Source organism: Ranitomeya variabilis, chromosome 4, assembly GCF_051348905.1.
Source record: "Ranitomeya variabilis isolate aRanVar5 chromosome 4, aRanVar5.hap1, whole genome shotgun sequence".
NCBI classification, from domain to species: Eukaryota; Metazoa; Chordata; class Amphibia; order Anura; family Dendrobatidae; genus Ranitomeya; species Ranitomeya variabilis.
This window is the reverse complement of record NC_135235.1, coordinates 649,004,300-649,016,563: the sequence shown is the minus strand read 5'-3', so window position 1 is coordinate 649,016,563 and position 12,264 is coordinate 649,004,300. Positions and strand designations below refer to the sequence as shown.

The 12,264-nt window shown below is 41.8% G+C and overlaps 1 protein-coding gene across 1 annotated transcript in view; it reads right to left on the bottom strand.

Moving 5' to 3' along the window:
• The window catches only part of LOC143766156 (gastrula zinc finger protein XlCGF66.1-like), a 64,741-nt gene that overhangs the window by 36,290 nt on the left and 16,187 nt on the right, over positions 1-12,264 (bottom strand). The window contains exons 2-5 of the mRNA XM_077253622.1: positions 10,439-10,586; positions 10,130-10,309; positions 9,923-10,046; positions 1,881-2,030 (exon numbers count right to left, since the gene is read on the bottom strand). Of these exons, the coding sequence (XP_077109737.1) occupies positions 1,881-2,030; positions 9,923-10,046; positions 10,130-10,309; positions 10,439-10,519 (535 nt within the window). The 5' untranslated portion in view covers positions 10,520-10,586. The remainder of the gene's footprint in view (positions 1-1,880; positions 2,031-9,922; positions 10,047-10,129; positions 10,310-10,438; positions 10,587-12,264) is intronic.

Genomic DNA, 12,264 nt, shown 5'->3' with positions numbered 1-12,264 from the left:
TCACGTTCAGGCAACCACGCAATCTTGGTGTCAGGACTCTGAACATTTTTTATTACCTTTTGTGCATTACTGCCCTTTTCCAAGATGGTGTATTTGGTCTCATGTGCACTGTGTCCTCCTGCTATAAAACTTCACCCCAGCCTTCAGTCTGTGCTATAGTATTCTGCCTCGCATCCAGCTCCTGACCTCTGGTGACTCCCTGGCTATATACCTGCTCCTGTGAACCTGTGGGGTTATCCTGCTACCCTGCTCTGAGTTCCTGCTGCATACACCAGTTCCAGTAATCCTCCTTCATCTGCTGCTCGTGTTTACTTCCATCTGCATTTGCTGGACATGTAAGCTGTTGCTGCTCTGCTTAAACCTGAGACTAATAACCAGGCCTCCCTGGTTGAGCTAAGATATTATTTGAGCTGCCTTATAAGCATATCTATCTGTGTTTTGGACTAAGCAAGGACTTATTCGTGTCAAGTATCCTCAAGAATAATTGTGCTTCATAGACTTTCTGCGTGATTGCATTTTCCTCTGAAGTTTCCTATAGACTGCTAAGCTGCATTTAATATTTACTCCAAGTGTTGTGGACTTGAGTTTCTCTCTGCACCTGTTTGAATCACCTTGTGATAATATAGACTTTACCACTTATAAAACTGTGTCCTGTAGTTGTCTTGTTCCACGCAAAGAGTCTCCTGAGTTATCCCCTATAATTATTACACTTGGTGATTCACTTGTAAAAAGCCACTATGTTCTCCAGTAATGCGGATTTCACTCATATGATTTGGAAATGTCCTATTGTTTTCCATTATTGGAAAGAGGTGACGACACTATTGACATCCTTGGTATCGATCCCTGTCCCACTTGAGCCATTGATATGTTTGTTTGGAGTATGGGAAGCGGAGGCCTGGGACCATTACACTGGGATTTTTCTGAGAGAGACACTGTTTATGGCACAAAAGGTGTTGGCACTACGGTGGATGGGTGGTTCTAGCCCATCTCTCAAAGCATGGGTTGAATTAGTGAATTCAATTATTCCGTATGAGCGGACATTGTATCAAAATAGAGGATGTCCAGCTAAATTTGAAAAAATATGGGGAAGATGGAACTCCTCCTGTCATACTTTATAGGCAGTAATAATACAGTATATGCGTGAGTGGTGGGGTGTACGGTTTTGGAGGCATTACTTACTTGCAGGGCGGAATTTAATACAGATTCCTTCCTTTGGCGGCACTGTATGTTAGTTTTAGAAGGTTCTTTTTTTTTTTTTTATTTGAGGTTATTGTAATTAAGGTTATAAAATAGGATATTAATGATCAATATGCACTGTTTGCTATCTTTGTAACACTTTAGACATGGCAATGCATGGTAATTGTCTGTAATTTAAGGATAATGATGGATACAAAGCTACTGTGTGTATGATTTATTCTGCAATTAATAAACGAATTAAAAAAAAAAAAAGCCACTATGTTAGGGACTCTACGTCTTCTTTTCTAACTAAAGTTAAACCTCAACTGGGCTGCAGACCATGCGTAAATTGTGTGGCCTGCCCTAATATTGTGAGAACGCAATTTTGTAAAAATACTAAAGGTACTGTAACATATAAAATCAAACACTCAATTACATGCACTTCCAGAGCAGTTTCTCCCAATGGCCTAAACGAGCATCTGAGCTTTGCTCCATTTCTGTATATGTTCTTGTATTAATAGTTACTCCATCCTTGTATACCATTTTTATGAATATTTATATTTCGATTTTTTTACTCTTTTTATTAAGAAATATGTATATATTGCATTTTACTATTGTTAACCGGAAGATGTTTATTATACTGTAATTATCCTGTACTAATTTTTAATTTTTTATACCATTATAGGTGATCTTAGACTACTTACCTTTGCGAGGGTCTCTTTTGTGCTGGACTTTATTGGAAGGACCTCGCTTGTATGACCTGGGTATTTCTGTTCGGGGATTTCTTATTCCTTGGTCCGGACCGGACTGTGAGGACTCCGACTTAGATATTGATCCGGTTTGGACACATCGGACTGTTGAAATAATGATTAAATAGTTGTTGAAATCATGTTTATTATGAAACAATTCTTTGCTCTACATCATGTAGTTGTCACTAATTATCTCTTTTTCTATTATGATTATCCTGTATCATTGTTATGAATTAGTGTATTTTATTATTATAAGGTGTCGCCTATATATTACACACACTATTGATTTATTTGTATTTTTCTCATATATATTGTATTATTTATTAATTATTGTTATTTTTTTATTTATCATTTTACATTTTATTCTCTAATTGTCAGTGTCACATACTACATATCCAATTATTGCACATTTCACTACATCCTTTACTTATCACCGCCCACTTTAATTCCAGCAGTGCGTATAACTGACTGAACACCTCGCAAAATCTGATACTGCTCATGTCATACCCCCAGTGGTGCGAGTGCTTCGCCGGCACCTTGCGGTCTGGGCCGCGTCTTCGCAACCTTGGCAACGCCGGGAACACATCCTGTGCGTCCGGTCGCACAGGAGAAGAGAGTCAATGGGTGGGGATAATTACTTCTTTACTCTGGGAGGGTCCTCAAATTTGGGCTTTCTCTTTGCCTCCTACTGCCCCTGAATGTATGTATGTGGATATGTTCTTTGAAGCTTTAGGTCTGATTTTTGATGAACCAGACCGGGTCAGGGTAGCAGAAGACACGATCATGGATCTCTCCCAGGGTAAACTCACTGATGAATGGTATTGTTCAGAGTTTAGACGGTGGTCCCCTGAGATGTCCTGGAATAACTCTGCTTTAACATGCCAGTTCAGGATTGGACATTTGGATCATCACAAGGATGCTCTGGTGCTCCATCCGCCACCCAGTTCTTTGGAGGAGGCCATGACTCAGGCCATTCGCATGGATCGGAGATTGAGGGAGAGAGGCGTTATCCAGCGAGAGGTTCCAGTATATCCTCCTAAATCCAAGGTTATGCCATATACAGAACCTATGGAGGTTGGGGCCACTAACTTCAAGGAGAAGGAGAAGAAGCAGTGTCGCGAGGGGAGATGTTTTTATTGTGGAAATCCAGGACATTGGAAGAAGGACTGCTCCTCTTGCCCACCGACTAACAAGTTGCCGGGAAAACACTTAAGTCTGGGTGATTGTCGAGGAGGTCACCTAGACTCTCAGGTACCATTCTCCTCATTTCAAAAGATTCTGTTAGAGGTGGAACTTTGTTGTGGAGATGGTTACGCAACCACTTCAGCTTTTGTGGAATGTGGGTCATCCATGCACTTTATTGACTCTAGTCTGGTGTCCAAGAATAAGCTAGGGACAGTTAGGCTAAAGACTCCCTTTCATATCATTGCCATTGATAAGACCCCGTTAGCTCAAAATGTGGTTAAGTTTGTCTCTGAGGAGTTCCTCCTCAAGGTGAGGTCCTTGCACTAGGAACAATTTTCATGTTATGTTCTGGATAACCTTCCAGCGGGACTAGTGTTGGGATTCCCCTGGTTAGGCTGGGTTCACACTGCGTTAGTGTGAACCGTTTAACAGACTACGTTACACCGTGGCATAACGCGGTGTAACGTAGTCCGTTAACGCTGCCATTGAATGCAATGGCGGACGCATCGCTAGCGCACACCCACAATGGGCGTGCGCTAGCGATGTGCCGTCATTGAGTGACGGACCCGAGACACGGGCTGCAGCGTTTCCGGGTCCGTCACTGCTAGCGCAGATAGAGCTAGCAGAGCTCTATCTGCGCTAGCGGGATGCAAACGCCGGCACTTGCGCTAGCAGCAGCCCGTTAGTGTATGTGCTGAACGGGCTGCTACTAACGCAGTGTGAACTTAGCCTTACAGTTGAACAATCCTGTTATTGACTGGGAATCTCGTGATATTGTTAAATGGGGTCTTAATTGTTCTAATGTTTGTTTTTTTGCTGTTCTGGTGTCGTCCGTTAATCTGGAGGGTATTCTGGAGTACCTGAAAGATTTTTGAGAAGTGTTTTCAGAAAAAGAGGCTGAGGTCTTGCCAACACATCGCCCCTATGATTGTACTATTAATCTTATCCCGGGTGCTAATTTGCCCAAGGCCCATTTGCACAATCTTTCTGGCCTGCTATGAAAGAGTATATCTCAAAAAGATTAGCAAATGTCACATTTGAGCTTACATTTTACTCAGATCTTTCTTTAACTACATATATCTGATCATTCACTTGCTCATGTCACCTGTATCTCAAAAAACATCACTAGAATTTGACCTTTTCCTGACTTTTGTCTGTTCAAAAATTCTTACTGTAGCTCATAATACAAGGAAAATATATCTTTGTACTGTGTTAGCCAGTAGATTGAAAAATATTAAAATCTGAGAGTCCTCAGTGGTTTTTACCATATCTTCAGTTAGCAATTAAAAAGGTAACAAATAGCAAGCTTTTGAGACGACTCAGGTCTCTTCACCAGGCGTAGTATAACACAAAATCTGAAGATGTGTGTATATATATATATATATATATATATATATATATATATATATATACACACACATACATACATGCATATATATATATATATATATATATATATATATATATATATATATATATATATATATATATACACACATATATATATATATATATATATATATATATATATATATATATATATATATATGCACACACACACACGCACATATACATACATGTATATATATATATATATATATATATATATATATATATATATATATATATATATATATATATATATTTATTTAAAGATTTTTCTGTATTTTCATGACTATGAAAATTGTACATTCACACTGAAGGCATCAAAACTATGAATTACCACATGTGGAATTATATACTTAGCAAAAAAGTGTGAAACAACTGAAATTATGTCTTATATTCTAGGTTCTTCAAAGTAGCCACATTTAGCTTTGATGACTGCTTTGCACACTCTTGGCATTCTCTTGATGAGCTTCAAGAGGTAGTCACCAGGAATGGTTTTCACTTCATAGGTGTGCCCTGCAAGGTTTAATAAGTGGAACTCCTTGCCTTATAAATGGTGTTGGGACCATCAGTTGTGTTGTCCAGAAGTCTGGTGGATACACAGCTGATAGTCCTACTGAATAGACTGTTAGAATTTGTATTATGGCAAGAAAAAAGCAGCTAAGTAAAGAAAAACGAGTGGCCATCATTATTTTAAGAAATTAAGGTCAGTTAGTCCAAAAAATTGGGAAAACTTTGAAAGTGTCCCCAAGTGCAGTGGCAAAAACCATCAAGCGCTACAAAGAAACTGGCTCACATGAGGACTGCCCCAGGAAAGGAAGACCAGGAGCTACCTCTGCTTCTGAGGATAAGTTTATCCGAGCCACCAGCCTCAGAAATCGCAGGTTAAGAGCAGCTCAGATTAGAGACCAGGTCAATGCCACATAGAGTTCTAGCAGCAGACACATCTCTACAACAACTGTCAAGAGGAGACTTTATGCACCATGCATCCATGGTAAAATAGCTGCTAGGAAACCACTGCTAAGGACAGGCAACAAGCAGAAGAGACTTGTTTGGGCTAAAGAACACAAGGGATGGACATTAGACTGGCGGAAATCTGTGCTTTGGTCTGATGAGTCCAAACTTGAGATCTTTGGTTCTAACCACAGTGTCTTTGTGCGACGCAGAAAAGGTGAACGGATGGACTCCAAGCATGGAGGAGGAGGTGTGATGGCGGGGGGGTGCTTTGCTGGTGACACTGTTGGGGATTTATTCAAAATTGAAGGCATACTGAACCAGCATGGCTACCACAGCATTTTGCAGTTGGCATGCTATTCCATCTGGTTTGATGGTGTGCTATGCCAGATGACCTGGCCTCCACAGTCACCAGATCTGAACCCAATTGAGATGGTTTGGGGTGAGATGGACCGCAGAGTGAAGGAAAAAGGGCCAACAAGTGCTAAGCATCTCTGGGAACTCCTTCAAGATTGTTGGAAGACCATTCCCGGTGACTACCTCTTGAAGCTAATCAACAGAATGCCAAGAGTGTGCAAAGCAGTCATCAAAGCAAAAGGTGGCTACTTTGAAGAACCTAGAATATAAGACATAATTTTGAATGCCTTCAGTGTGAATGTACAATTTTCATAGTCATGAAAATATAGAAAAATCTTTAAATGAGAAGGTGTGTCCAAATGTTTGGTCCGTACTGTATATATATATATATATATACACTCACCGGCCACTTTATTAGGTACACCTGTCCAACTTCTTGTTAACACTTAATTTCTAATCAGCCAATCACATGGCGGCAACTCAGTGCATTTAGGCATGTAGACATGGTCAAGACAATCTCCTGCAGTTCAAACCGAGCATCAGTATGGGGAAGAAAGGTGATTTGAGTGCCTTTGAACGTGGCATGGTTGTTGGTGCCAGAAGGGCTGGTCTGAGTATTTCAGAAACTGCTGATCTACTGGGATTTTCACGCACAACCATCTCTAGGGTTTACAGAGAATGGTCCGAAAAAGAAAAAAAATCCAGTGAGCGGCAGTTCTGTGGGCGGAAATGCCTTGTTGATGCCAGAGGTCAGAGGAGAATGGGCAGACTGGTTCGAGCTGATAGAAAGGCAACAGTGACTCAAATCGCCACCCGTTACAACCAAGGTAGGCCTAAGAGCATCTCTGAACGCACAGTGCGTCGAACTTTGAGGCAGATGGGCTACAGCAGCAGAAGACCACATCGGGTACCACTCCTTTCAGCTAAGAACAGGAAACTGAGGCTACAATTTGTACAAGCTCATCGAAATTGGACAGTAGAAGATTGGAAAAACGTTGCTTGGTCTGATGAGTCTCGATTTCTGCTGCGACATTCGGATGGTAGGGTCAGAATTTGGCGTAAACAACATGAAAGCATGGATCCATCCTGCCTTGTATGGAGCATCTTTGGGATGTGCAGCCGACAAATCTGCGGCAACTGTGTGATGCCATCATGTCAATATGGACCAAAATCTCTGAGGAATGCTTCCAGCACCTTGTTGAATCTATGCCACGAAGAATTGAGGCAGTTCTGAAGGCAAAAGGGGGTCCAACCCGTTACTAGCATGGTGTACCTAATAAAGTGGCCGGTGAGTGTATATATACATATATATATATATATATATATATATATATATATATATATATATATATATATATATATATATATATATATATATATATATATATGTATATATACACTCACCGGCCACTTTATTAGGTACACCATGCTAGTAACGGGTTGGACCCCCTTTTGCCTTCAGAACTGCCTCAATTCTTCGTGGCATAGATTCAACAAGGTGCTGGAAGCATTCCTCAGAGATTTTGGTCCATATTGACATGATGGCATCACACAGTTGCCGCAGATTTGTCGGCTGCACATCCCAAAGATGCTCCATACAAGGCAGGATGGATCCATGCTTTCATGTTGTTTACGCCAAATTCTGACCCTACCATCCGAATGTCGCAGCAGAAATCGAGACTCATCAGACCAAGCAACGTTTTTCCAATCTTCTACTGTCCAATTTCGATGAGCTTGTACAAATTGTAGCCTCAGTTTCCTGTTCTTAGCTGAAAGGAGTGGTACCCGATGTGGTCTTCTGCTGCTGTAGCCCATCTGCCTCAAAGTTCGACGCACTGTGCGTTCAGAGATGCTCTTAGGCCTACCTTGGTTGTAACGGGTGGCGATTTGAGTCACTGTTGCCTTTCTATCAGCTCGAACCAGTCTGCCCATTCTCCTCTGACCTCTGGCATCAACAAGGCATTTCCGCCCACAGAACTGCCGCTCACTGGATTTTTTTTCTTTTTCGGACCATTCTCTTTAAACCCTAGAGATGGTTGTGCGTGAAAATCCCAGTAGATCAGCAGTTTCTGAAATACTCAGACCAGCCCTTCTGGCACCAACAACCATGCCACGTTCAAAGGCACTCAAATCACCTTTCTTCCCCATACTGATGCTCGGTTTGAACTGCAGGAGATTGTCTTGACCATGTCTACATGCCTAAATGCACTGAGTTGCCGCCATGTGATTGGCTGATTAGAAATTAAGTGTTAACAAGAAGTTGGACAGGTGTACCTAATAAAGTGGCCGGTGAGTGTATATATATATATACACACACATACACTAGATGGTGGCCCCATTCTAACGCATGGGGTATTCTAGAATATCTATGTATCTATGTATATAGCAGCCACATAGTATATAGCCACAGGCCATGTAGTATATAGCAGACAAATACTATGTGGCCTGTGCTATATACTATGTGGCTGCTATATACAGTACATACATACATATTGTAGAATTCCTGATGTGTTAATACAGGCCATGCAGTGTATAGCTGTGGCCACGCAGTATATAACTGTGGCCACTCAGTATATAAGACAACCCACGCAGTATATAACAGCCACACAGTATATAACACAGGCGACGTAGTATATAACACAGTCCAAACAGTATATAACACTGGCCACGTAATATATAGCACAGCCCACGCAGTATATAACACTGGCCACGTAATATATAGCACAGCCCACGCAGAATATAACACTGGCCATGTAGTATATAACAGCCAAGCGGTATATATAACACAGCCCACGTAGTATATAGCAGTGTGGGCACCATATCCCTGTTAAAAAAGTATTTAAAATAAAAAATAGTTATATACTCACCCGCTGGGATCCAGCGAAGCTGTGCTGATGCGGGCGCGGCTGCCGCCATCTTCCGTTGCCAGGATGCATTGCAAAATTACCCAGATGACAGCAGTCTCGCGAGACCGCTAAGTCTTATGGGTAATTTCGCAATGCATCTCTGGGAACGGAAGCTGGCGGCAGCCAAACGCTCCTCAGCGGACTACGGAATGTGAGAATAGCAGGTTTTTTGTTTTTTATTATTTTTAACATTACATCTTTTTACTATCGATGCTGCATAGGCACTGTGAGCGGGCGCCGGGCACTGACTGGACTGAAGTAGGGAGGGACTAATGTGCCTGTCGCTGATTGGTCGCGGCAGCCAGGACAGGCAGCTGGCGAGACCAATCAGCGACGCGGGATTTCCGGGACAGACAGACAGACGGAAAAACCCTTAGACAATTATATATATAGATATATACACACTTGTGACAGGACATGGGAATACTGCAATAAATAAGAAAAGGGCTACAATGATACCTCCACCCTGTGCCACTCTTTACACTGGTTGACCATCCGCTATTGAATACAATATAAACGTATTATTCTAACACTCTAAGCTTGCCACAATTTTGCACCATCCAAGATCTTCTGCCTCATCTCTGTCTACCACGCTCGCTATGCTCTCTGCACTAGTTCTCCAGTGAATTACTATAAACAATTCAATTAATTACGAGTATCAACAGTTTTAAGCATGCTCTAAAAACGCATTTCTTTAGACTACCAAATACCTGATTTATCTATTTCCTTTTTGCCCTTATTACATTTTCCTCAGAATCTGGCATTATCTGTTTATACACCCTCCATACACTTAGTAGCACTCTGTGCTGGTGACCAGTTCATGCAGCGTTATTTGAATACCCGGTTGTTTAATTGATGGCTTAACCACACTTTTCACCATTCACCTTTGGTGGTTTCATCTATTTCCTCATAGATTGTAAGATTGTGAGTAGGGCCCCCACTTCTCTTGGTATGTGTAGAATTATGTGTTACTCTGTCATATCTCTATTGTCTGTACAAGTCCCCTATGAATTGTAAAATACTATGGAATATGTTGGCGCAATAGAAATAAAAAAAAATACAATTCTTATTATAGTCATCAAAAATGATGTAAACAAATTTACATACTCACTATATAGGTTTAGAGAACCTGTGGGTTTGAAAATTCTGTAAAACTAGCTTTACTTCAGCATTTATTATTAAAGCAGTGAATTTATTCATATCAATTACCTGGTGATGTGAGGCGCTGGGGAACCTCCACAATTACATCCTTGTATAGATCCTTGTGTCCTTCTAAATACTCCCACTCCTCCTTGGAGAAATAGACGGCGACATCCTGACACCTTATAGGAACCTGACACACACAATGATACCGTCATCACCCCGATCCCTTCATAGCGTTACTATATAATGTCCCAGCATTCCCAGCAGTGTCACCTCTCCAGTCAGCAGCTCAATCATCTTGTAGGTGAGTTTCAGGATCTTCTGGTCATTGATGTCCTCATGTATCAGTGGGTGAGGTGGAGGCCCTGTGATTGGGCTCATGGGTCTTTCCCATCCCTCAGACACAGGGTCCTGGCAGCGCTCACTAGAGGTCTTCTTCACTACTGTGTAATCCTGGTCATGGAGAGACACATTAATAAATCTCCCTACAGACATTTCCAGAGTCCTCACCTCTCCAGTTCTGTCCATCTGTTATTCCCATACATAAGAATGATGTAATGTGACGTCATCAGAATCTCTCACCTCACCAGTAAGCTGGAAGATGATCTCTAGGGTGAGGTTTAACAGCCTCTTTGCCATCTCTTTCCTGCCACTATCCATCATTGACGGGTCAATCAGGAAAATTCTCTTATAGAAGATCTCTACCGAAAGGATCCAATATTGTAGGGACCTGAATGGGAAGAAGATGACGATGTAACATCATAAAGATCCCATGTAACAACAAAAGGTCACAGAGGAACGCTGAGAAGGCGCGAGTGTGGACTTATCAGAAAAAGAACTTACCGTATATACTCGAGTATAAGCTGAGATTTTCAGCCCTTTTTTTAGGCTGAAAGTGCCCCTCTCAGGTTATACTCGAGTCATTGTCCCAGGGGGTCGGCGGGGAAGGGGGAGCGGCACCTGCTCCCGGCGCGTCTCTGCATGTCCCTGCTTCTCCGGTGCCCGCAGCTCTTCGTATATACAGCGGTCACATGGTACGCTCATTAAAGTAATGAATATGGACGCGACTCCACTCCCATAAGGGTGGAGCCACATAGTCACTACTTTAATGAGCGGTACCAGTGACTGCTGAACACAGCAACAAGCTGCCGGCCAGGGACAACGGAGAAGCAGGGACCGCTTCAGGAGGGTGAGTATAACGGGGGAGGGTGAGCCATGCGATATTCACCTGTCGTCGCGACGAGAGGTGAGAATGTCATTTTTTTTTCTTCATCGCAGCAGCAACAGCATATGGGGCATAATCTATGGAGCATCTTATGGGGCAGTCAACCTTTGTGTATCATTATATGGGGCATAGTCTATGGAACATCTTATGGGGCCATCAACCTTTGTGCAGGATTGTATGGGGCATAATCTATGGAGCATCTTATGGGGCCATCAAAATTTGTGCAGCATTATAAGGGGCATAAAATTCTATAGAGCATCTTAAAGGGCCATCGTTAACCTTTTGTGCAGCATTTTATGGGGCATATTTTAATATGGAACATCTTATGGGGTCCATTATGAACTTTATGGAGCATTACAGTCATGGCCAAAAGTATTCACACCCCTGCAATTCTGTCAGATAATACTCAGTTTCTTCCTGAAAATGATTGCAAACACAAATTATTTGTTATTATTATCTTCATTTAATTTGTCTTAAATGAAAAAACACAAAAAGAATTGTTCTAAAGCCAAATTGGATATAATTCCACACCAAACATAAAAAAGGGGGAGGACAAAAGTATTGGCACTGTTCGAAAAATCATGTGATGCTTCTCTAATTTGTGTAATTAACAGCACCTGTAACTTACATGTGGCACCTAACAGGTGTTGGCAATAACTAAATCACACCTGCAGCCAGTTGACATGGATTAAAGTTGACTCAACCTCTGTCCTGTGTCCTTGTGTGTACCACATTGAGCATGGAGAAAAGAAAGAAGACCAAAGAACTGTCTGAGGACTTGAGAAACCAAATTGTGAGGAAGCATGAGCAATCTCAAGGCTACAAGTCCATCTCCAAAGACCTGAATGTTCCTGTGTCTACCGTGCGCAGTGTCATCAAGAAGTTTAAAGCCCATGGCACTGTGGCTAACCTCCCAAGATGTGGACGGAAAAGAAAAATTGACAAGAGATTTCAACACAAGATTGTGCGGATGTTGGATAAAGAACCTCGACTAACATCCAAACAAGTTCAAGCTGCCCTGCAGTCCGAGGGTACAATAGTGTCAACCCGTACTATACGTCGGCATCTGAATGAAAAGGAACTGCATGGTAGGAGACCCAGGAAGACCCCACTTCTTACCCCGAGACATAAAAAAGCCAGGCTGGAGTTTGCCAGAATTTACCTGAAAAAGCTCAAAACGTTT